Below are 24,874 nucleotides of genomic sequence, written 5' to 3' on the forward strand. Positions count from 1 at the left end.
CTCAGGATACCACAGGGAATTCCAGAAAAGGAAACATGATGGGCCTGCACCCACTGCCCCAGCTGGGCACTGTGGTCCTTGCCTGGGAACAGATGGGTCCATTCCCCATCACAAAATTTCTTGATTTAGAAATCATTTCCCCTGAGTTCAGTGCCATTAAGGGCTACCTCTACAACCAGAAACGTACCGAATTAGACTAACTCTAACTTAAAGTTCAAAAGAATTACAAAGAGCAAGCCATATAAAAAGCCAGTTTTCAAACAGCAGCTGAGAAGTTTGGTAAGAGGCTACTGCAGATTCCTGCAGTGCTGCGAGCTCAGGGTTCCTCTGGCCACATTCACAAGAGCTGCCACATAAACATTACTTTTTGCCAAGCTGTTTTCTGTGACTCACTGAATTAACCTGGATCTCAGAGACTCTACTCTCAGCAATTAGCAGTGGGGTTTTGTTGCCTGTTGTGCCCCCATTAGAGAATCACAAACCAACTCCTTGCTCAGAGTTGGTGCAATCCCCAAATGGAATTCTGCCACCTCATTTACATCCCATAATTCTGCCCCTGTGACACACCAGAGACCTCTCAAAATAGGCTTTCTCTCTTCATTATTTTCTCAGACGGGCATTGAAGAGCTCTTCAGGAATGAACTTGTACCAACCTTTTTCTTCCCAAGAGGACAAGGAGAGCCAGTGACAGGTTTGAACCTTTGAATAACGAGCTCCAGCTCAGGGTAAAGCAAAGCCCTGGTTGTCCCTCGTGTCACCCAGACACTGCTGTCCCTGTGCTGTCCTGCCCTCTCAGGGCAGTCAGCATGGGCTGTGCCTCACCCAGGCCAGTGTCCATCCCCACTTTAGAAGACAGTTTTACTCTCAGCCCTTTCTCAGGTTTCCTGCACTGCATGAATACTTTTCTAATAAAAATGCAGCCATTTATTCTGTTTTCTATTTAACCAAGCTCAGCACGGAGCTAAATTTACAGCTACAAGAAAAACTAGCTGTTGCAGACCAAAGATAGGTAATACATGTATATATATATATAGCATCAGCTGTTTATTAATTTTGAATTTGAATTTTAAATCTAAATTGAATTTAAATTGAATTTTATATCTTTTACTAGGCCTTTTTTCAGGGGTAAAATGATCACCATTCACATACTGCATATACCACCAGTGCCTAGTAGGAGAGAGGAAGCATGATACATTCATTATAAGTGATTTGGTGGCAGAAGGGTCCTTTTAATTTTCAAGATCCTTAGTTTTTGCTACAGAAGTACCTTATTTTGCCTTTTTCTTAATTAATGCAGCACACAAGTGTTGATCTCAGAGAGATTTTTACCATTAACATCTGAAAATATTAATTTTATTGATATAAAGCCAGTGGGAAACTATTGCTCCAAGTTTTAATTAGAGGTAAAGTAAAACCCATGTCAGTTGGGGAGAAGCTTCAGACTTTGCAAGCTTTGTTATTATTTCTGTTGTAAAAGTGGGCATCACAAAAAAAGTAGAAAAAGAAAAGAACAAACAAAATCTTCATCTGTTTTTAAACTCCTGGTACTTGTTCATTGTTGTCCCATCCAAAAACCTCAACTTGAAATGGAATAAATGATTCAACATCAAATGAGGTAAATTTCTCAGCCTGAATGGAGATTATTCTTTTGAGACTAAAGCTCAAAATTGTGAACTTTTTAAACTCCCTGGATAGTTAGAATGAAGCTTTTCTTTTTGTGTTTGAAAAGAACTTCAGAACCATTCCACTTCCAATTGAAATGTCTTACCAGGCCCATGAGAAACTCTGTTGTGATGGTACATGGTGTTGTAAACTAATGAATTATTTAACCAGCAGCTTTGATTTGTTATTGGATTTCCCTGTGTATATGGGTATTACTCTATTAATTTGAGAACTGTCTCAAATAAAATATTGCCAGTAAAACAAAGTATTTAGATTGAAAGGCTGCAGCATCACCAGTTAGGTTGTTGTAGATAACTTGGAGCATAAATCTGCACAGTGATGTTGTGCCATCTGTTTTGCATGAGGTATTTTCCTGCACAACATTTCCTCATTGCAACTTTTATAAGCACCAAATGTGTTATGGTAAAGGCCATGCAAGGGGAGGCAAGTAAGTCTCTGTTTGCCTAATGAGATCTTTGGAGCTAATGGGCTCAGAGAAGAATGAAATTAGTCACACTGGGTAATCGTGGCTACACAATTCAGAGATGATGACAACATTTAAAACAAAAATAAGAGCTTATTTCTTCACTTCTTAGGGAGGCAAAACTTCTGTGCCCCGGGACACACTACTGCTGGATGTCCTCTGGAGCAGCCAGTTCCCACACCAGGCTGAGGGTCACCCATGCCAGGCTCAGTGTGACACCCACCTGATGTGGTTGCTGCTCTGCTCTGGGTCCAAGGGCATCCCTTGAAGAGCCTGCACACAGCAGGGCTGGGAGCAGTGACATTTGCTGTTGTATCACAGGGACTTTTTCAGTTTTTGCTGTGAGTGCTCAAAAGTAGAAGTCCTGAGCTGGCATTCAGGCTCTTTGCCTTGTTAAAACATTTTCCTTGGTTTTGGGGATCTTTTCCCCCATGATATCTTCACCAGTGCTTCAAATAGTCCCAAGGAAAGCCACGCTGAGCTCACTGGTGTCTCAAATGCTGTCACGCTGGCACAGAAAACTCCATTAAAAAAAACAACTGCCAAAACAGACATGCATTTTTCCATGAAATATCTAACATGGGAATAAAGGGAATACATTATCAGAGCAAGAAAATGATATAACATTTAAATAGAACAACACCTGTTAAAGACTTAGTATTCCTTAAGGTCTCCTGTGAGCTGCCCCACTCAAGGAGCAGCAGGTGCAAGTGCTCTGTTCCCTGGGCAGCAGAGAGGTGGCACCTGTGTGAGCCAGACCCAGGGCCTATAAAACCCTCCCTGGGCAGCCAAGGCCAAGCTTGTGGTGCCCTGGAGAGATGGGGTTTGAGCAGCAGTGCTGGAGTACCCTAAGGATGTGGTGAGTGTGGTTTGGGACACAAGGGGAGCTGGGACCTTTCCTTGCTGCTCTCTCATTTGAGTCTCTTTTCTTTGCAGGTTGCTGTTCCTGTTTGGGTTTTTGCTGTGCTTAGCCCCTTGTGCTGATGGCCTGGGGGACCAGGATCTCTTGGGTAATGAGCCCTCTCTGGGCTGGCTGTGGTGGGGAAGTGGGCTTTGGTTCGCTTGGGGCTGCCTCCCCTCTGCCTTGGCATGGGAGGGGCTCTGAAGGGTGCCTGGCTGGGGGCTGCCAGGGCGTGTGCCTCCAGGAGGGTTTGCTGAACTCATGGTGGCCTTCCCTCTGCAGAGAATGTGACCTGCCACAGGCATGGGATGGAAGTTCAATTTTCCAGAGCGCTTAGTAACTACTCCTGGCATGTGTGTGTTGTTGGTATGTATTGCTGCTGCCCTGGCCCTTCCTGCTGAAACCTGCCTACTGCAGGGCTAATCTTCCACATCCCTCCTAGATGTGAGTGGCGAGGAGATGGTGTCCTGTGACCACACTGTGGATTATGAGAGGCTGATACTCAGTGTCCTGTTTGTCAACTGCTCCAGCCTGCAGGTAAAGGCCTCTTCATCCTGGGAAGCTGCTGTGGTGGAGTTAGGAGACGTTTAAATTTTTTCCCTGGACAGGACTGGGTTTAATAGGGTTTCTACTTCTAACTTTCTTCAAGACTGAGGATACTCATACTTCTGATAATCTAAAACTCTTATGGAAGAACACTTCATGCCAAAACTGAAAAAGAAAACCAAACCCAAAGCTACTGAAATTTATTGTTTCAACTATGCATTAAATCACTTGGCCTGCCATAAATGTTATGCTCTCCTGTGGAGGACTTGAACTACTTGACAGGTTTTCTTGTAGGGAGGTGGACCAGGTCAAGAGTTTCAGAGCACCAACCTATTTAAATGTGTATTGACAGACAATTAACACCCTATGCTGATCATAGCTGTTGAGGTAGAGTAGTAAGTGGGATACCAAAACCAGATGTTTTACTGCTTTTAAGTATTTCAAATACCACAAGACTCTGTTCTGCTGTTTATTAGCTTAGTTTTTTTGGGCAACTGACTGTCTGGTGCTAAAACCTGCTACTCCTTGGAGTTTTCTTCTTGACTTCTGCAGTTATCTTTGCATCTTCTGCTCTTTAATCTAACCCTGTGCTGCCCTGCTTTCATAAAGAGCTCATCCTTTTCCTTTGAGCTTTTAAAACAAGAAGTCACCTTGTCCTTGCACTGGTACAAACACCTAAACCAGCTCTGGAGTTAGAGTTCAGTCCCAATGGCTTTTAGGTGCCCTCATGCTGTAGTGAGTACTGCAGCCTCTCTCTAATGAATGTCTCTTGTCTGTAGCATGGTAAGCACCAGCTCTGGTTGAAGCTGATGGTGAATGACACAGTGGGAGAGGAGACAAATATCACCTACAGCACTCACTGTGACAGCATTCCTGTAGATGAAGTCTCTGCTCCCATGTTTGCTGGCACAACAAACTGCACCAAAGACTTCATGGCAGTAAGTAGAGGGGTGGGAGTGCTGTGGTTCCTGCTCTGAGGCTTGCAAGGCAGGGTGGCTGTCTCCTGGAGTTGTGTCTGGGATCTCAGGACAGCTCCAATGAGCTGCAAGGAGGTCTATTGGCTCCACATTCATTTTGGCTTGGCTGCTGGCTCTTTGGAGAGCTGGTTTGCAAATGGTCATTAATGATGCACCCAGTCTGGCTCCAGTCCTACTGCAGGGGAGGCTGATGCTGGCTGTCTACTTTGGGAAGTTGTAGTGGAGATTTTGCTGCTACCCTGCAAGTTCATGCAGTCTAACTTGCATGATGTGTTTCAGGTTACCTTCCCAGGACTCATTTCAAGTCTCAGGGATGAATATAAGGTATGTTCCTTCCACATTGTGAGGGGAGCTGGAGGGGAGTGCCTGGGGTTTTGGTGTAAGCTGAGCCTGATATGTCCAAGTTTGGGCAGAGACCTCTCTGAACTTGCATCTTGTTGGGCAGCCTAGTTCTGCCCTGCCAACATAGGGTCGAATGTAAAGCCTGGGAGGTGGCAGCCCTGCAGAATGAAAATCTAATGCCTTGATGCTTCTGTGCCTTCCTTCCCTAAACAGGGATTTCCTGCTTTGCAGGTTCCAGCAGCTCCAATGTCCTGGAATCTGTCAGTTGATGATGGAACCAGAATACATCAGCTAAGCCTTGGGCAAGCAATGCAGCAAGGCTATAACTTTGTAGCTGATGGCCACAACCTGATCTTTCAGGTGGCCTTTGCTGCCACTGGAGTTGTGTCCTACAAGGTATGTGACTGGAGAATCAGCACTGAGGAGTTACCCAGCCCCTGACAGTGTGGGGCAGCACTGTCTCCCTCCTGTAGACCTGGGGAAAGCATTTTCAAGCCAGAGCTGATATCAGGCTCATGCAGTGCTGGGCTGAGCTGGTGTGGGCAGAGCTGTTTGGCTTTGCTCAGCTGTCACTGAACTGCCTGGCACAAGGATCTGGGAAGGCACAGTGTGCACCTCAGACAGCAGCACAGTGAGTGGGAATCTCTAGAAGCAGAATTGTAGCTACAGCCAGTCCTGGGAACATCTGACTGGCAGTCTCATAATCAGCAGCTGTTTCTAGAAAGGGTGAGCTGGGAAGAAGCTGCTGCTGCAAACCTGAACCTGATGCAGTATGTGGCCCTCTGGGGTTGGTCTTATGATGGATCAGAGCTGAGCACTGTCTAATAGAGCTGCATCTTCTTTGCCAGCACAATGATAAGGTGCTCTACACTGTGGCACTCAAGCTCATGTATGGCCCTCCTGAGCGTAGACTGACTGCGGAGTCAAGAATGCTTTGTGCTCCAGGTAATGCATGGAAAAAATCAGAACTTGTCCCCCTTTTGCCCCAGGGGAACTGATGTTATATTTATCCAAGATGTTGTTGCAGGTCCAGCAATCTGTAATGCAACACACATGACTGTTGCCATCCCAGCCTTTCCAGGGATCCTTATGTATGTGGATGTAGAGAATAAGACCATCCCCATGGATCAGCTTCAGGAAAATGGAATCGCTCTGGACACACAGAGAGGGATCAGGCTGTATATTAGCAGGGGAGTCCTGAAGTCCAGGGTGAGTTTGATCCTTGAGTCACAGGTATTGGTGTGATCACACCTCCTTGGTGGTTTGATACCCAGAGGCACAGTAGCTTTGACCTTGACTAAGCATCTGTCAAGTCAGTCATGCCCTGTGGCTGGCTGAGGGCAGATGTGTTTAAGATGAATGCAAACTGACTTTGTAATAGGCATCATGCAAGGTAACTTGGGTTTCCTGGAGTCTTTTGGCAAAAACAGATGGAAGTGAAAATATTCCTCTTGGAGGGGGTAGGTATTTTGCATGCCTGGAGCAATGCAAATGAGCTTCCCCTGTGGCCACTGTGCTCTTCAGGCTTGGCTTATTTGTTAATCAGCTCCAACAGGTGCATATGTTAAAAAGAGCTCTTGTCACACTCTGAGACTAACTCTTGTCCTTCAGCTACGTGCGGAGAGCTGCTCAGGACTTCAGTACTACATGTCCTCTTTGAAACTGGCTTTTCACTTCCATGGGGAGACTGTGACAATGGTGATGCACCCTGAGTGCCCCTGTGAGAAGCACACACCAATAGGTGAGTGACTCCTGCAGCTCCTCAGCTGTGATCCCTCAGCATGGCTCATTGTTACACTTTGTGTTGGATTAGTTCATCTCACCAACAGCTCCTGGCAGACAGAGCTGCCACTGACTCGCATGACAACTTATGTGAACCTCTGTTACAGCTGCTGTATGCACCCAGGATGGCTACATGGATTTTGAAATACTTGCTGAGAGTACCATACCACTGCTGGATTTGGATACACTCAGGCTCAGGGATCCTGTGTGCCGGCCAGCCTACAGGTCACCTTTGAATGACAGGGTTCGGTTTCATGTCCCCCTCAATGGCTGTGGGACCAGGCACTGGGTGAGTGTGTGGCCAGGGCTGGTGGGAGGGGATTCAGGCATTGGCAATGCCATCACTAATGCTGTTATTTACCTGCAGTTTGATGGGGAGCAGATTCATTATGAGAATGAGGTGAGGGCATTATGGACAGACCTTCCCCTGGGCAGGATCTCAAGGGACAGTGAACTCAGGTGTGTCTGGAAACCTCTTTAGGCCATCCAGTACTGTATTACCCACACAATATGACTCACCTGCTCCTTCCTTGTTACAGGTTAACAGTCAGGTGCTCCTTCAGCAATGGTGATGCCTCCCTCACTGTAAAAGTAGACAACCTTTCTCCTCCACCTTCTTCAGTGAATCGAGGCGCCCTCTCCTTAGTTCTTCTAAGCTACCCAGGTAAAGCTGGCTCTGGGCTCAGTTGGCTGGGAAGTATCTGGAGCTTGTGGAAGGGAGCGTGGATGAGTGAACTGTTCTGGTATATAGCCTTCTGTGCTGGTGTGCTTCCTTCCTGCTCATCCACACTGCTTGAAGCAGATACACCAAATCTGTGGCGCTTGGACAGAGTTGTTCAACCAGCTGCTGTTGAAGAGCTTGAAACCCACTTTGCACCCTGAGTTAAGCATAAATGACTTTGTCTCTTGCAGAGGACTCGTACAGGCAGCCCTACCGTGAGGATCAGTATCCTATAGTGAGGTACCTGCGCCAGCCCATCTTCCTGGAAGTTCAGGTCCTGAACCGCAATGACCCCAACCTCCACCTGGTGCTGGATGACTGCTGGGCAACGGCCTCCCAAGAGCCAAGATCACTGCCCCAGTGGAATATTGTTGTGGATGGGTGAGTGCCCCACCACACAAATAAAAGCACCTTTTGCAGGGGGTGTGAGGAGTCCCTAATTCTCCCCTGCTCCCTCTTTAGTAAGAGAGCCTTAAGTATGAGGGCCTTCTAAGTGCTGCCCTGGGATGCTGGAATTTGTAGGAAGAAGGTAGCACCTCAACCTTAAACTTTAATCTGTTGCTTAAAGGAGTCAACACCAACAACCCAAATCTTTTCTACCCTGATGTTCTGACTTGGTTTTCATTTATTGGCAGGTGTGAGTATGAGCTGGACAGCTACAGGACTGTGTTCCACCCTGTGGGCCGTGGTGTCAGCTATGCTAACTATCGCCAAAGGCTGGAAGTGAAGACTTTTGCTTTTGTTTCTGGTGGCAAAGCCCTTCCTGGCCTGGTAGGTGATATTGGACTTGGAGCAGTAGTAGGAGCAGTTGCTGTTACAGGTGTCTCATTCCTCTCATTCTGTCCCAGGTGTACTTCCACTGCAGCGTTCTGATCTGCCACCGTTTTCACCCAGACTCCCCATTGTGTATCCCAAGATGCCCGAGGCCATTGAGAAGCAAGCGAGGTAATGTCTGAGTGGATTTTAGGTTGCGCTGATCCAAGATAACCCACTGCACTGTGGGGTTCAACTGTGCTGTGTTTCTGTTGTAGAAAGTAGGATGGCAGCTGTGAACTCTGCTGTGGTGAGCCTGGGGGGCCCTGTCCTCCTTGTGCCAGAAGAGTGGTCTGCAGCCCGAGGTACTTAACCAGGGTGGTGCTGGGGGGTGTTGCTTGGGCTTAGTGAGGATCTGTCTCCACAAACTGCCTTTCCCCTTGCTTTGCAGGGAGCTCTCTCCTGAGCAAGGAGGGATGGGCTGGCATTGCAATGACTGCTGTTGGTGTTCTCTCTCTGACCACAATGCTGCTATTTTTGGCTTTTCTTAAATGCCTAAAGAGAAGAGCATACATGGTAAATGTGGTACATTAGTGTGCATTTCCAAATAAACTTGGAGTAGTCACTTGGTGAATTATGTCTGTTGTGTATTCCCTCTCCTGCGTCTAGTTATGCAAATCAACACTGCTCATCCTCTGAATGCCTCCTTATTGTAGATTTGTCCTTAACAATGACTATAATACTTAATTTCCTGAGCATCTTTATTCTGAAACATACCACTGCTGTGTTCAATTCCTGTTGGACTTTGTAGCCAATTTCCTTTCTTGAATTGCTTATCATTGTTCACAATTGTGATTCAATTTAATTGGGTTTTTAGAATTTCATGTTGTGCCAGTGTCTTCAGGATGAGTAGCTCCTCTAGCTGCTCTTGTAAGCATGAGCCCTGCACTGTATCTGGAAACTAAAACCTGGCTTTATTGAAATTATTTAGCAACACCTGGAATTTGTGTTACAACTTTACTGTTTAAAAAAAACCCAAAACCCTATGTCCTTAAGGGAATCAGATCATTACAAAAGGCCTTTGAAGGAGATATATGGTCAAGCCCCCTTTTCTGTGTACAGCAGCCTAGAAAGGACACCAGAAAAACCTGAAGTGGAACAGACTTCCTTCTGCCAGAGCAGGTCTTCTGATGGCTGGAAGTTCCATTGGCTGCTTAATAAGGGCACCAGGAGTGTGTAATTTGGGGTCTCAAACTGAGGGAGGAAAAATGTGAGTACAGCTAAAGCTGTCTTGTCTGCAATACTGACAGCACTGTCTGTAGCTGTAATGCTGCCCACCTGAGGTGAGGCAGTTTTTCATGCAGTTCTTATTTTGTATTTTGTGCATGTTGCTTTGCATAGTCAAGGAAATGAGGCATGAAATATAATTGCATGTGACAGAGTGAAAGTGCTTTGCTATAGTAAGAGTGTAACAGCCTTAGGTTAAACATTGTTTGGAAACTTTGTGTGAGCAGGGAAAGTGATCACCACGAGTCCAGCTCTGAGTGTGCAGGGTTTCAGATTGAGTGGCCAGACCCTGACACTTGTCCAATATGCTGTGCATAAACAGCAGAGACTGTGGGCTTGTCTGCCCACTTCGGCATTTTTAGTGAGCTGCTATTAACGCAATAGACTTCAGGCTGCATTTTCTAAGTATTAATGTGTATTGCACGTGAAGAGTATGGAGTGGAGACCATGGTTAGTATGGTCATTAGACCTCCTGCTAGTATTTAAGCAAAATGATAATATAAATACAATGAGTCTACGAATCTCACATTGGAGCCACTTAATTACAAGTCAGTTACTGTCATTGGCCTGACAGAAGTTAGGGTTGAAAGGATTACTTAAGCTACTGTCCAGCAAACAACCTGCTGTACTTAAGTCTTGTTGACTTAGCACTTGGCTGGAATATGAAGTATTTCTGCAAAAGCCAAGTAAGTGGTCCTTGATGAAGAGGGTTTATGTACTTAACTGTATGTTGTACTTAACTGTATGGGCTGTTTAGCCCTGTTTGGGTCAGAAGAGTTAATCTTAATATTTCCTCTCTCCATCCTTGTTCTGAACTGTGGGGAAAAGGTCTTTGTGTGCTCAGGTAGAGAAGTTTCCTTGTTTCTTATTGGAGTTTGAACCTTTGCTGTAGGATGGATGGTTAGAGTTTACTAAATAATGTTACAGTGACATGTAAACATGCTAGTTAACATCCCAATAAGCTAAAATATTTCTTGCATATCTTACATACATGAAGGTATGTGCTAGTGAAGATATTTAAAATAACTTGGGTACTTTCAGTATGGGAAGCAGTGAGAGCTTTACTTTTGCTCTTTAATTTCTGTATTTTGTACTATTTTTACTGCCTGAGGAGGTGAGACAAAGAGCTTGCACATTGTGACAGCCATATAGGTCAAAGAGAATGTTGTTCTTGCCTGGTTTCTGCCTCTGGCTGATATTGTTTGCCTAGGGTAAGACGTCAGATGTGGTATGTGAGAGGAGATCTGTCCCTGGTTTCTGGGAGGGTTAACTATAGTTCTCTCAAGGTGACTCTTTTAATGCTCTTTGCTCTTTAGGGACATTGCAGGGGTGCTTTGAATGAAGACTCTTAATTTAAATCAAGGAAAACACAGGATTGTGTTCCTTATTTTGTACGTAACTTACCCTAGAGCCCAGCCACATGCATTCCTTCCTCTTTCTCTGTGTGTGCTACTGCCCCTCTGTTCTCTGTTCAAGTGTGTTATCTGGAAAGTTTAAGCTCATCTTACAAGTAAAAAAGATTCCTTTTCTGCATTCAGGTAGAGGTCCCTCTCTTCTGACACAGGGTGAGGTGGGGATGATGGTGCTGCGGGAGAAGGCAGAGCAATTACTCAGGGAACCTGCTGCAGGTGGAGGTGGCATTGACTCTGCAGCCTGAGCTCAAGCAGCTGCTTCAGGAGCCATACCACAGTTGGCTGCTCCAAATATCCTTAGACATGGGATATTTGGGGTCCCCCAGGCTGTAGGGCCAAGAGAGTGGCTGCCTCTTAAGGCATGTGTATGTCTAAAGTAAGGGGCAGTGAACCAGAGCTGAGTAGGCTGAGGAGCTGGATGGGAATGGGGCCATGGGGTGGGAGTCTCCTGCCAGATTCTTGTGGGGTTGGTGGTGTTCTGCAGAAAGCTGAAATAGCAACTGAGAAAAAGGGGACTTAGTAGGATCTTCCCAGCCTGTCTTGCTAAGGACTTCTTATCTCTACTGCAGTCTTTAATAATTCAAAGAAGAAACCTCTGCTCTCCTTTTAAGGGATGCCTTACTGTTTCCAGTAAAACACCTACTCAATGCTGACCTAGTTTTTTCTTCAGCATCTCTCAATTGAAAGCCTTACTGTGGTGATGGCACTGCAGAAAAAGCAGCTCTTGGTGCAAGGACACAGTGAGAAGCCTTGAAGTGACAGGCTGAGAAGCATGCAGAGGGTCAGGGCAGCAGGAGCAGAACTGTTCCAAGTTTACCTGCAGGTAACTGAGAATTCACAGTTTTAGTTCCTGCTAAGTTGCTGATGACTGGCTTATATAATGAAAAATACATTTAAAATGCAGAGGAAAATGGTTCATGTTGGGTCAGACTCTGAGTGGGACTGGATTATTTTAGTGTCTGCTGGTTTTAAGTAATGCCTCTTCCCTTCAGAAGATGAGGGCATAAAGGAAAAGGAGGGGAAAGGATTCAGCTGTGTCTTCATGTATGAGCTGTGCTGTAAAGATTTTGGGTGCTGTAACTTCAGGTAGGTGTAAGGGCTTTATTGCTCTGTCTTGGAGGTGCCTCCTGGAAAGCTCTTGCAGGCAGCCTTGCCTGAGGGCAGGCTGGTTCTGTGGCTTTGTACTGTTTGCTGAATTAATGTGCCATTAAAAGAAAGGGCTCCTGGAAATCTTCTGGGGATTATTTCACTCTACAGCTGAAGTGTGGGGCCAGCTTAGCCTAAGAGCTGAAACTATTACTACCACTACTGTGTGAAGCACATTACAGCTCAGGTAGGCTCTGTGCCCATGTTTTAGTCAAGCAGCAGGTTTGTTCATGCAAAACTAAATAGAACTAAATTAGACCTTAGACATCTGTATTTCCTTTACAGACATGAGAAGGGGAGTAATCTGCAGTTTGTGGTTCAGCAATGTTGGCCACATAAAATACTTTATTCAAGGAGAAAATCTCAGCTCCAAATGTAGCCTTCCTAAAATAAGATGTGACAAACTTGTTTTTACTGTAGAATAAAACAGACTAATAAGACAAACTGGTTAAACAAACAGCACTTTATTAAACTAAAATAGTTAGATACTTTATGCTTAAAAATAAAATAACATTTGCAAAAATGAAAAAAGTTTAAATAACATATATGAAGTTACAACTCAGAAGCAAACCAGGCAATTTAAATACCTAAACAAGACCTAAGCATACCCCTGATATGATGAGGCAATGACAGTAAGTAAAATATCCCTTTGGAATAACACAACATCTAAAGGGAGAAAAAAAGCTTAGACTATGACATAAGACAAACCCAGTTTTCCCTTTATAATGAACATAAAGCATTGGCCTGGTGTACTCACACTATTTTAACAAAGGTTGTTAAGGCTTACAAGTATTTTTCCACATTCAAAATGTGTTTCTACTGTTCTGAACTGTGATACTTCTGTATCAAAATGACCACTGCTATGTACTAAAGAGTACATTCAGAACTTCAGTATCTCAGAAATCAAATATCTCCCTTCCCTTTCTGTCCACCTAGTTGCCATTGACTTAACAGTACCATTACTACATCCCTTTACCAAATTCTGTGGCACATTCCATCATGCACATACTCTTACCACTGCACTGCTGCTTCTTGGTTATTCTTAAGATCCCTTTTACAGTGCCAGTGTAAGATGTATATTGATTTTTCTCAGTTTCCAGGAGTACACAATGACTGAATGCTCAATGAGTAAACAATTACATAGCAAAGGCTGGGATTGTACAGCTAAGTGCCTCTGAAGTGGGGAGAAACCTACTCATTCACTCTTCCCAGTATTGGCAGAAAGATCCAAGCCAGGCTGCTTCTGTGGTAAACTTCCATTAATGTCTTGCTTCCTCATCTGACCCCTGTGTACATGAGAGAAGAATGGTTTTATTGTCTGTTCTTCCCTAAGGTCATCTTTTAACTTTTTGCTCAGAAAAGCTGAGCAATGTGAGCTGTCCCAGACAGGTTTATATCTGCTGCTGGTCTACCTAAGCTTCTCTCAAAAGACAGAGGAACACAAAAATGGTAATATCTGTTTTAACATCAAAGCTGTAGTTCAACAGGGCTGGGTAGGATTGAGCATTTGCAAATGCTATGGAAGACAGAAGTCTTCTGGAACTGGTGGGCATTGTTGTGGATGTGGCAGCATGCCCTAAAACTGGGCTTTGCACCATGGTTTTGTCACTCTGCTGCCATCTCAGGCAGCTTTGTGTGTCCTCAAGAGCTCTGCAAACACAGCTGTGCTTGAAGGAGCAAACTGAGGAAGCCTAGAAGAGAGCAGCTGTGATTATTTGTCTTGCTCTTCCTTATGGCACAGTGATTACTGAGGTTCTTTTCCCTGGCAGGTATTTGAGGGGCTGCAGGTGGCACTCCAGCACCGCCTGCTGCTGCCTCCTGCTCTCAGCTGCCTGGCTGAGGCAATGCTGACTGAAACAGGCCTCCAAGCCCGAGGTCCTGACAGGCACAACTGGCAACTTACACAGTGCAGTATCCTACAACACCTGTTATTTTTATTTTGACCATGCTGTCCTTTGTAAGTACTCTTCTGCCTATCCCAAATCTACAATGAATTTTGTTCCCTTACTCTACAAATGCAGGTAAGCAGAGATAGCTGGGTCATCCTGCAGGAAAAACTGCAAAAGGTTCCTCTCCTACATAAAACTCAACTTGGCAGTAGCTTTTAATGATGTTTAAAGCCACATATTAGAGTGAAACAAAGATGTATTTTACTGCCTGGTGTCATGTTGTGTTAGCACATTCACATTTAAAGACCATTTGTGTTTCCTCTGTCCCAAAAATGAAAAAGAGCATGAATTATTGCTCATTAGAATACCTATCCATGACCAGACAGCTGTCTGCTGCATTTTAGGCCATGAGGGTAGCTCAAAATTCACAGCATTCAAGAAACATTGGTAAACTAAGCAACAGTGGCTCATCTAGGAAAAACATGAGACAATGAATGCAATAGCAGAGTTGCAGAGTTTGAAATCCAAGGATCAAGACATCCATACTCACCTTGATGCACACCAGTAGTTGACCAGAGTTGAAAGTGCAATGTAAGAAACACTCAGCACTCCAGAAACTCCCAGGGACAGGGCTCCCAGGCCACAGAGCACACACAGGAGGGCTATGCCCCCTATGGCTATGACAACACCTAATAAAACATCACTCTGTTACTTAAACAAGTCCATGTACAAATAGAAGAGTTGACTTTCTACCATAACTGCAATTTCAAACAATTTGGGGAAAACCATCTTCCTCACTCATCTGGCTAGCCTCTGTAAAAGCTATGCATGCTCAAGATAACTGGTTTAGGCATATCCTGGTAGCTGAGATTAGGAAGGAAAATAGGATTTCCCCTGTATACACTACACTTAATTAGATTACTATTCTTGTATTAGGAGTTTTACTACTGCTGAGACCTGAGGCCTACACACAGAAATCCTCAATTGCTAGGACTCAGACTTCCAGAAGGAAAAATTAAAAAGGAAAAAGCTAACATGCCTTAAAAGGGAATAGGTAAATACATCCATCCATGCATGCAGACAGTACCTTCCATGACTATCACACCAATACAGGCCATTACAGCTGTTGTAACAACAAAAACCAGGAAAAATCCAACAGGAATAGCTGACACTGCAATAAACATCAGGAGTGATAAGGCAACAAAAGGATGGTCATCTAAATATTGGCCAACACGAGAATTCATAAAGGCAACAACCTGCAGATGAAAGAAAAATGTTTTAGACTTTTTAAATCTCTTGTCACAGATACCTTTCACAGATCACTGCTACTGTAGTGAACCATGGGTAGGACAGATCTTTTGTCAGTCTGCAGCTAGAATAGGGAGCACCTCTTGCCTCTTTGTTTCAAAAGCAAGGGGCCTTGCTGCAAATTTAGAAAACTTCAGGGCAAATATAATCCTACCAACAACAGACAAGTTTTTCTTGTATTTCCCAGTTATATTCTTGCACAAATTACAAAAAGCAACAAACCCACAAAAAAGCAACCAATGTGAAAACAAGTAAATAAATCAGTCTAGCTGTAGCTTTCACTGAGGTCTTGGCAACCATTATTTTGAACTAGAGACCTCTCTTTGTTAATTTTAAAAATCTGCAATATTTAAAAATGCTCAACTTTTATCCATGGCTTAGTAATATCTGCAACCTGCTCATTTATTGAATCCAAGTACAGTGCAGGCATGTCTGTATCAGAAAGCTGTTAAGTTTTAACAATATTACTGGTAAAAAAATCTTTTTACAGAAGGAGTCATAGCTATACACTAGAATTTTACTGTAGTACTTTCCCTTCCCTTAAGGAAACACATATTGTAGTTTTAGTTCTCTTTATAGCAGTGCAACCATTTCACTAAAATGCCACTCTACTATCTCAAAGGGTTATGCCAGTAAAACACAAAAATACAGAACAGGCTTCCCTCCTTCTTGACTGAAGGTGTGGGAGAACAGGCCTTCCCACAGGCCTTACAGTGTTCACTTAAAAAATAGGGAGTGCATTTAAATAAATCAGTGTGTGATATCCTGGTAGTTAAAAAAGAAATAGCTTTATAAACATATAAAATTGCAATTCAGACCCACATTTGCGTTGCTGTGGATGGTCTGCATCACGGAGTGCCATTGCTTCTGTAGCTCCTGCATTTCTTTAGACATGTTATTAATCCTCAGCCACGACCTCTTCTGAACAGCCAGTTCTCACTCTGCCATGCAATTTCCCTTAAAATTAAGGTACAATTAGTTATGGGCTCATACAGATGCTTTTTGAAAACAAAATGTTTCCTTTGTATAAAGAGAGAATGCAGGTTTCAGCTGAAGAGATACACAGTCTAAAACATCACTTTTACAACAGCACATCTAATGCAGAGGGCTTGTCCCTGCAAGCTCTTCTGAAACTCCCAAAGCCAAGTAGCAAGATACAGGTGACTCTTACCTTCTTGCTTTATAACATTAACCCCATGCTTACCTGTCAGGGTATTCACTTACCAGTAAAACATCACTTCTAACTACCTGCATGGACAATTTGTTGCTATGGGTTCTGGAAACCAGTAACACAGTAATGACACTCATTTCTGTGAGTGTCCTTGTGCTCAGCATCGACAGCATACCCCACACAGCTTCAAAACTTGGTGTATTAAGGCAAAATGCTTCCAGATGCTCTGAACATATTGAATTGTGGCAGTTTCAGGGAAACCTCAGCCCAGTAATCTCCCTGAAAATTTCCAGCTGTTGTTGCAGGGGGACCCTTACAAGGGGCAGGTTAGAGGATGCATTTTCCTGTTTGCCATCCCGATCAGCCAGGGCGCCAGTGTCCCTGCCGTGCCCCCGCACACACGCGGGCCCTCCTGGGCGCTCGGCACTGTCACACACAGCGGTGAGCCCCGGCTGCCGGCAGCGCCGGGCAGGAGCTGCCCGCGGGGCGCGCCCGAGCCCGGGCGTTACCTCCGCCACCGCCCGCGGCCTGCACCGTGCACCGAGCACCGCGGCCAGGGCACAGCAATCACCCCCCAATCACCGCTGCAGCCACCCCTACGAACCAGCGACCAGCGCCCCGGGCGGACAGCGGGTCCCCGGCGTGTGTCCCCCGGAGGTACGGGAGGACACGGCTGCGCTCCCGCGGCGCTGCCGGGCCGCGGCCCTCCCGCCGAGCCGGGCAGTGCCGGAGCTCGGGCTGGCGGAGCGGGCGGTGCCGGCCCCGGCAATGTCCCCCTCACCTGCGGCTGCCGCCCGCCGGGCCGCGGCCCCGCTCGGCTGCTCGCCCCCGGCTGCCGGGCCTGCCGGGCTGGGGGAGCGCCGCCGCCCGCCCGCCGCTGTCTCCTCCCCGCGGGGGCCGGGCAGGGCCCGCCTGAGGCGGCGCAGCGCGGCCGTGGGGGCAGAGCCCGGGCCGGGCTGCAAAGGCAGCTGGTGCTTGGCGGCGGTGGCTGATGCCCCTCGGGCGTCCTTTCGCGTCCCCCTTGCTGTCCTGCCCTTCACCCCGGCCCTACCTCAGCCGTTCAGTCCGGGCACCCTCATGAGTGTCCGTCCTAGAGGATCGTGTTGTTTTAGGACGTGCAGCCTGGAGCTTTTTGGAATGGAGGACGGAAAATGAGGGTATCTGCGGTCTCCGTGCCGCTGCGGAGGCGTGCAGAGGCTCGCTCGGCCCCGGTGGCAGCAGTCGCTCCGTGGGTGTCTGTAATGCCGCCGTCCCCAGGCTGGCAGGAGCGGGGGCAGCTCAGGGAGCTGGGAGTGTTCAGCGGCGCCGTGAGGAGCGCTGGAACAGCCGCTGTGGAACGCCTCACCCGGCTCCACCACCACCTTCCCCCGTCCCGGGGGCCGTTCCCACACGTTCCCACCTTGTCCTGCTGCCTCCGGGTGTTTTGGTGCCCACGTGGCAAACCTGTTCGGGGAGATGTGCCATGTGAGGAGTAGTTGCGTTACGAATTCAGGCGGGTTTTCAGCGAAAGCAATGCGGCTACAGCGTCTCAGCGTTTGGCTGGGACTGCTCTCGGCAGCGATGCTCGGTGAGGTGTGTCGCACGGTGGTTTGGCCGGGCTGTTCTCCAGAGCCATCATGGTGTGAGCAGGCGAGCCTGAGGCTTCAGTGAACTCCCAGCTTCTGCTACACTGATTTTTCCATGCTGTAAATTGCAATCAGAAATTACTTAAATATTCATGTTTCTCGTGCCTGCTTTAATCATTTAATTGGTGCCACCTATGAGAGTATTGCAAAAATGGATGTTAACCGTTTCATGATTATTTTCTAAAGGCAACAAAATAAGTATCATGTTTCATTTGGAAATTAATACAAAAAGAGGTTTTATGAAGTATGGGGGTTGGACTTACCAAACTGTTGGAGCTCTGTGTCTTTGAGGTGCTGCTTTCAATGATCTCTGCAGATGCCAGGATTTGTGTAGACAGAGGGAATAGGATTTGCATACTAACACATGTGGACTGTGGGGTCTAAAAGCCTAGCACAAGATACCTGCAAGAAGAGGATGGGCAGGGCAAGTGTATGTACCTTGAATTCTTTATGTGTTCGTCTCTCATATTATTAAAGTGCACAGTGGATTGATATTCCTGGTACACTAGAGTATATAATAATAAATTTGTTGGTTTGTATACTTTTAAAAAAAAGGAACATAGGGAAAACTAGCTGGCAGAATTGCAGTGTGACATAACTCAGTGATAATGGCACTATGAAGTTTAACTGACCTGAGTTTAAAGTATACTGGAGATTTTAAATTTCTGGCTGTTTTCGAGCATACCGCAGCTGCAGTTTTGAAGATAGTCTCATACTTCTTAGTAAATTATTTTATTGCTATGCATAATTATCTCTTCTGCTAAAGATTCATATATAATCTTCCTCTATACAAAACAACTGGTTTTAATGTTTTTCAAGCAGCAGAGATAAGTTATTCAGCTTAGAAGGGCATGCATATATGAGCATCCGAGTTGATGTGCACAGAGGAAAAGTAGTTACTCTTAACTGCTGCTTAATTGAGCTTGTCTTCATGCCAGTGTCAGCTCCAATTAGCAGGAAAATACTCATGTAGCAAACTAGCACTGAAATACTTGGAGAGTTACGGCACACATTAGCCAAGCAATTACCATTACCAGCAGTGCTGATTTTGTACCCTGCGCTGCTGGCCCATGTTTAAAGAACAGTGGCCAACAACAATGTTCCACTTGTAGGTGGTATAAGGGCAAGACATAAGGAAAACTGTGCTGTTAACTCAGGGATATCAGCCATTCTCACAGCTCACAGAAAACTGGATGAAAAATGGCAAAGATGATGGGAAAAGGTTTAAAATTGAACTCTTGTGTTGGCAGAAGGATGTACAAGGCCCTCTTGAGGGTAGCTATTAGGAGACTATGCTACATTTCATGTTGGATGGTTGCAATTCCCATTTGTGGAAGAATGTGATGGAAGACTCTTTTGGGATGTAGTGATGACTGTGAGAGGGAGGCAAGTACATACAGGCTTAGAGGGATTGAGACTATCCCACCTGCTGTGTTCAGATCCTCAGGGAGTTTGATTCTGAATGGTGGAAAAGTGGTAGAGGTGTTTGGATTCAAGATTTTGACACTTGAATATCTTTTTTCCAATTCTTCTTAAGAAAATTTGGGTTTATAGAGCCTTTACTGCTCTGGGAGCTCTGTGCAATGCTTTCATGCAAAAGTTAGAATATCTCAGGACTACATCTATTCATCACTTTCAGAGGTAAAATGGGCCTGTACAGTTCTTCATTGGCTCCACAACTGAATCTCCCTGACCACAGCTTGGCACAACACTGAAAGGGGCTGTTTCCTCTCTGCTGGGGGAGGAGGGAATTCTGTCTCCAAGCACCAGCTATGCTGTAACTGAGGCAACCAAGCTGAGCACTGAAAGGCAGAGTGTCAGAGCAGTTCACCAAGCTGTGACAGGCAGAGGGACTGGTGATGAGGGCATCTGCAGGTGGTACCTGCCCTTACCCTGCTCACCTGTGCATCCTGTAGATGTGTGAGGTAGGCAGGGTGTCTCTCTCTCTTTCTCTTTTCCCATTCCTTTTGACATGGGCTTATTTTTCTTGGCAATTAGCGTGTGGTTCTGCTATAAAACACAGCTGGGGGGCCCAGGGTCCCTGGATATTAGAAGAGAACAGGCAGCAGGGAGGAAACTGTTGTTGGAGAAAGTGGAAAGGCAGGGTTTAAGAAAGTCTTGCTTGAAGGATATCTGCGGGGAGTTAGAAAGATTAAAGTGAAAAGTGAGCTTGAGAGGAATGGTGAAAAAAGAGCATGGAGGTTTGGAGGAAGAGAGAGCTTATTGTTGTAAACAAGGAATGTGAGAGTTGATTTTTCTTCTTCCTGGCAACTGGGATAGAAGCTGATTGACACCTTGTGTAGTACCTGAAATGAGTCTCTCATTCTTTTCCAGTGCATGTAGCAACAAGGATGTTCACACTGAGGGAGAGGACAAAAAAATTCTAAGCAAACGGGAAAGCCAAAGCAAAATAAAGCCAGCACAGAGCCCAAGACTCCTGAGGGTAAGTTCCTTCTGCAGTGACTGTGAAAGATCAATAATTTTGTCAAAACTTCAGATACAGTTGGGCATTACTGGTGGTTAGTGGTTTGGTATTGGAAGAACACTTATTAAAAGACACATGTTCTTGTTAAATATTCTTTGGACTTAAACCTTTATAACAAATTTTTTATTAAGGATTTCTTTGTTCAAATATTAGGTGTTTGAAAGGTTAGTTGTCATATAAGTCAGGAGCTGTTTTAGGATGAGCCATGGCTTTTTTAATGACTCTTGGACCTTTAAGGATGAATGAATGGATATCCTAATGAACTGTATAATTTATTCATTTTTAAAGTACCCTGAGGCCCAATCCTTAGTCATTAATCAAAAGGAATTCATGCTCTCTTTAATGAGTTATGTCTGGCAGTGATAATGTCTTTATTTCTGTGTGTGTGCAGGCATGCTGAGGAATACCAAGAAGGTAAATCAAATCAGTCCTTTCTCAAATTTTATTTCTAAATGGGCTCTACTTTGATATTGAGGAGAGCACAATTTTGTCTGCTAGAAAACTAGGTTCCAGCAGCCTTGTTTTTCAGTGATACATCAGAAAGCAATAACCATGTGCTGAAAGTGTGTTAAAATTATGTTAAAAAAAAGATGGTACCTTATTCAAACATAATTGTATTGGGTAATAACTTCCTCCTCTTCCATGGTGATTTAACTCACTGGTGTTCAGATATAACACACTTCCACCTCCTTTTTCTTATAGTGTCACTATGTATTCAGGAAATTGTTCCTTGTGAGTCTCCTAAAAAAGTTTGATTTAGGAAACTCAGAACAGACTATGGGTGAGGCTTTGGCCTTTACTAAGGAAGGTTGCCATTCAAAAGCATCTTAAAACACTGTGAGGTCTAATAATTTTGTGAAAATATCCTGACAGCACTTTTTGTGGCATCCTGGAGGCCATCTCTGTTGTCACCTTGAGGAGGTGAAACATAATCCTAAAACATATCAGATATTCTGCCATTTGTAGTACAACACTTTGCAGAGTACTTGTGAGCAATTTGTTCTTCCAGCAGCATCCTGGTAATAGCTTCTTCTATAATTGGCTCCTTGTAGACATTAAAAAAATCTAGAGGGTTTTTTTCCCCTCCCCAGTAATACAGTTCACACAACTTGGACTGTTTCACTGTCAATTTGGCAGTCTGGTAGGATTTAATATGCTAATGTCCAGAGTTTATACTGTTACAAACTCCATGTGGAGTTTTTAGTATAATTTAAAGTATTTAACTAATTTTAAGTAGTTTTCAGGGATATAAAAATAAGATTTTTTTTTTTAAACTGGCATTTAGTGTTTAGAAGTTTATAAAATTTATAAAACTTCTAAACACCAGAAGAACTGGTGTTTAGAAGTTTTATAAAATTATTTCAAAAAACATGTTTTGATGAGGAACCCAACACAAAGAATGGCTGTTTCCTTAAAATTTGAAATGTTGCCATATGTAATTTTTGATGAAAACTGAAGGACTCTGTTCCTTCTTCATTAATCTTTTTTGAAACATGGTATTTAATAAATATCTTTGAAGTTGCTTTTCATTTCTCTCTAGTCACAAAACAATTCCATGTGCAATATGAGTCGTCCAAAACAGTCAGTGAAATTACCAGTCCTGCGCACAGCTGCTTCTGTCTCAGATGAACCTTCAGACTTGAATGAGGTAAGTGCTCTGCCCTGCTGACAGGGTGTGCACACATTCCATGTGCTGGCAAATTCCCATTCCTTGCAATGGGGTTCAGTGGGCAGGTGGTACTGGGTCAAAGGTTGAACTTGATGGCTTTGGAGGTCTTTTCTGTATATTTTGAGATATGCATCTCGTGTGCCTGTGAGCTATCTTGGTAAAGTTCAGACATCAGGACTGATGAAAAGTCCATCAATAAGTCACCTCAGAAAAGATGGAATGAACAGACAAAAGAAGTCTATTACAAATCCTTACTGTGATGTGAAAGAAAGGCAAGAGCTGAATTTGTTGACTTTTACTATTCTTCAACTATTACGAGGACTGAGTGTTCAGAGTAGAGGGGTAGTTAGCAAAGGCCTAAGGAATGGGAATTTTCTAAATCTAAGCAAATATAAGGAGAAGAAAAGAAGCAAGATAGAGATCTGGGGGAGTAGAAAGAACTAGATAATAAACTGTCATCTCTTATTTATAATTAATACCTTGATTATGCAAAAAAAAGTCTGAGTACAACTGAAGTGTTCTGTAAAATTATCCTTATTCATGTGGAGAGCATAGTGATCTAAAAATAGATCGGTGGTCAAATGCATGTCTGACCTGTGTATTTGCTTTTTATACTAATTGATGTTTAATCCTGTTCTGACCCTAAGAAGGCTTTTTAAATTACTGTGCTTTGTAAAACTTCTGCTTTTGCTTTTCCCATTTCAGCTTGTCCTTCAGAAAGCCCGCTATCCTCCTTTGATGCAGGAGTCATCATGGACTTTGGCAGCTCCATTCAAAGAACAGCATCACTACCGAAACCCCAGTGACTCCATAGCTAATAACTACACTCCTACTGCACGGGATTTAAAATTAAAAAATATTAAAAAAATGAAGTCCTTTTCAATGATAGAGATATCACAGCCTTCACTGTGTATCCATATTTGAATGTGTTTATAAGTTTAGGCTGGCTTGTTCTATGCGTTGTTATCTGTAATTCTTTATCTGCTAAAGCATCATCCCTGGAAAGCATCACTTATCCCTAATGAACACTTACAAGCTTATCACCTCAGAGTCAGTATGGACAAATTTGCTAATGCATCCATAACTTCAAGAAATGTTTCACATTTACTAGTTAGGTGTATCCCTCCAAATAATCACATGCAGTGCTTTTCTGTAATGTTGTATTTTTTTCTTATTTCATTATGTGATTAATTATCTTAGCTCTGTTTTTCACCAGTTTGAAATATCTTATTTGAAAAAGATGTCTGTATGTGATTTTTCTTAACTGAGATTTAAAGCTGCAAGGAAAAGGCGATGGAGTTCTGACAGGTGATGTACTGTAATGTTATAAAGATGCAGATTATTACAGTAAATCTGGTTTGATTTGTGATTTAATATTTCTTTTTACTGAATGCTGTGTTAAGCATCCAAGCATGAGAAGTTAAGGCCATACAAAAAATGTATGCTCATCAAGACTGGCTTTTGAGTCACAAGATTTTAGTAAGACAATCACATGAAAATACATGGAGAACTTGGGCAACCTAAATAGCTGTCCTAGTAGGTTTGACTCTGATAGAACTGCTCATAAAATGCTGCCTATCTGAGTGATACTGGGCAGTTGTAAGGTTTGCATGCTTGCATCCTTTATGTTAAAGTAGTATATTGTATTGTGCAATTTTAATGAGAGTGCTTTTATTGAATAATTGAAATACTTCCATAGGTCATACTTGTCCTCAGTGTAGCACAAGTGATTTATATAATCCTTGTCATCTGTCCTTAAACATTACTGCTTCTTTATTCACTAAACTTGTGTTCTTTTTTCCAAAGTACTTTGTTAAAGAGTGTGAGTCGCATTTCCCTGAGTGTACCTGCTCATACACCAGAACTGCATGTCATAAATTATACCACCAACCAGCCACTGACCCCAGAAGAACAATTTGCTCTCATGGATTTACATGAGAAGGAGATAAGTAAGAGGGAAAAGCTACCTTCAGGTGATGATTTAGAGGTATTTATATAATTTCTTTTTAAGGTGAAAGTAGCAGCAGTAATCATCTGCAAGATATCTAGAAACTGTTTACTAAAAGGTAGCTGAGAAAAGCAGGCAGTACATGAGGATTAGGAAATGTAAATACTCAGCATAGCAAACTCCTGTTAAGTATTGTCAACTCCTTTTTCATTTGTTTGTAGCTCCTCTGATTTTTGTTGTAAAGGGTTTGCAAGTTAAGTATGTTCCCAAATTCTTAACCTCTCATGTTGTTCTCTAGTACATTTTGATCAGTAATTTCATATGCTGAACTGAGTTCTAGTGATCTATGTGCTTGCATCAACACATGATGTCAGTGCTTTAAAAGGAACATAGATAGATACCCAAAATCCATTATATTCAAACACCTTTCAATTACAGAAAAGGCTCAGGTGATAGAAAAGCTAAAAATACTTTGTAGTAATTAATTATCTGTCACAAAATTCATACAATAAGCATAATCTTTTAAACATTTTTTAGCGGTACTGTCACTACATATATAATGGAGTGCGAGAAGACATGCTGGCACCTCAGGATAAGGAAGTGGTGAATAAAATTTTAAAACATATTCCAACTCACATTCTCCCTAGCCCAGAGCTGGAGAGACCCCTGGCACGTTTAAAAGAAGAGATTAGGAAAGACTATCGTATCAGCCTCATGAAAGCCATTGGTAAGACTCACAATCTCTGAGCAGTTCCAGCTATGTAAA

General features: G+C 43.9%; 3 protein-coding genes across 4 annotated transcripts in view; 2 read left to right on the forward strand and 1 right to left on the reverse strand.

Moving 5' to 3' along the window:
• Nucleotides 1-2,948: 2,948 nt before the first annotated feature.
• Nucleotides 2,949-8,762, forward strand: ZP2 (zona pellucida glycoprotein 2). Its single transcript, XM_041462594.1, has 18 exons — nucleotides 2,949-3,005; nucleotides 3,083-3,156; nucleotides 3,330-3,413; nucleotides 3,490-3,584; nucleotides 4,373-4,531; nucleotides 4,850-4,894; nucleotides 5,144-5,308; nucleotides 5,761-5,857; nucleotides 5,940-6,121; nucleotides 6,524-6,653; nucleotides 6,802-6,983; nucleotides 7,062-7,153; nucleotides 7,234-7,358; nucleotides 7,607-7,796; nucleotides 8,051-8,186; nucleotides 8,264-8,360; nucleotides 8,447-8,533; nucleotides 8,620-8,762. The coding sequence occupies exons 1-18, from the start codon at nucleotides 2,965-2,967 to the stop codon at nucleotides 8,760-8,762; spliced, it is 2,124 nt and encodes a 707-aa protein (XP_041318528.1). The 5' UTR covers nucleotides 2,949-2,964.
• Nucleotides 8,763-12,457: 3,695 nt separating this feature from the next.
• LDAF1 (lipid droplet assembly factor 1) lies at nucleotides 12,458-17,768 on the reverse strand. Of its 2 annotated transcripts, none has more exons than XM_041462766.1 (5): nucleotides 17,433-17,768; nucleotides 16,033-16,167; nucleotides 14,990-15,158; nucleotides 14,453-14,591; nucleotides 12,458-13,299 (listed from the first exon to the last, which is right to left on the reverse strand). In XM_041462766.1, exons 2-5 carry the CDS (start codon nucleotides 16,102-16,104, stop codon nucleotides 13,209-13,211), a joined length of 471 nt encoding a protein of 156 aa, XP_041318700.1. In that variant the 5' UTR covers nucleotides 16,105-16,167; nucleotides 17,433-17,768; the 3' UTR covers nucleotides 12,458-13,208. The 2 variants fall into 2 exon arrangements, with proteins under 2 accessions (XP_041318700.1, XP_041318699.1); XM_041462765.1 differs by lacking the exon at nucleotides 17,433-17,768 and adding an exon at nucleotides 17,163-17,286.
• DNAH3 (dynein axonemal heavy chain 3) overlaps nucleotides 17,533-24,874 on the forward strand; it is a 61,596-nt gene continuing 54,254 nt past the window's right edge. The window contains exons 1-6 of the mRNA XM_041462113.1: nucleotides 17,533-17,609; nucleotides 20,341-20,449; nucleotides 22,032-22,139; nucleotides 22,866-23,068; nucleotides 23,967-24,147; nucleotides 24,646-24,835. Coding sequence (XP_041318047.1) covers nucleotides 17,533-17,609; nucleotides 20,341-20,449; nucleotides 22,032-22,139; nucleotides 22,866-23,068; nucleotides 23,967-24,147; nucleotides 24,646-24,835 — 868 coding nt within the window. The remainder of the gene's footprint in view (nucleotides 17,610-20,340; nucleotides 20,450-22,031; nucleotides 22,140-22,865; nucleotides 23,069-23,966; nucleotides 24,148-24,645; nucleotides 24,836-24,874) is intronic.

This window comes from Pyrgilauda ruficollis, unplaced genomic scaffold (assembly GCF_017590135.1).
Source record: "Pyrgilauda ruficollis isolate IOZ18807 unplaced genomic scaffold, ASM1759013v1 scaffold16, whole genome shotgun sequence".
Lineage (NCBI taxonomy): Eukaryota > Metazoa > Chordata > Aves > Passeriformes > Passeridae > Pyrgilauda > Pyrgilauda ruficollis.

Excerpts from the sequence above, each read along its gene's own strand:
- ZP2 (XM_041462594.1), top strand. The coding sequence starts at position 2,965 with ATGGGGTTTGAGCAGCAGTGCTGGAGTACCCTAAGGATGTG. Across the intron at positions 3,006-3,082 it reads TGGAGTACCCTAAGGATGTG|GTTGCTGTTCCTGTTTGGGT; the intron begins GTGAGTGTGGTT and ends TTTTCTTTGCAG. Across the intron at positions 7,154-7,233 it reads TCAAGGGACAGTGAACTCAG|GTTAACAGTCAGGTGCTCCT; the intron begins GTGTGTCTGGAA and ends TCCTTGTTACAG.
- LDAF1 (XM_041462766.1), bottom strand. The coding sequence starts at position 16,104 with ATGTCTAAAGAAATGCAGGAGCTACAGAAGCAATGGCACTCCGTGATG. Across the intron at positions 14,592-14,989 it reads TGGTGTGATAGTCATGGAAG|GTGTTGTCATAGCCATAGGG; the intron begins GTACTGTCTGCA and ends ATGTTTTATTAG. Across the intron at positions 13,300-14,452 it reads AACTACTGGTGTGCATCAAG|GGGTCAGATGAGGAAGCAAG; the intron begins GTGAGTATGGAT and ends TCATGTACACAG.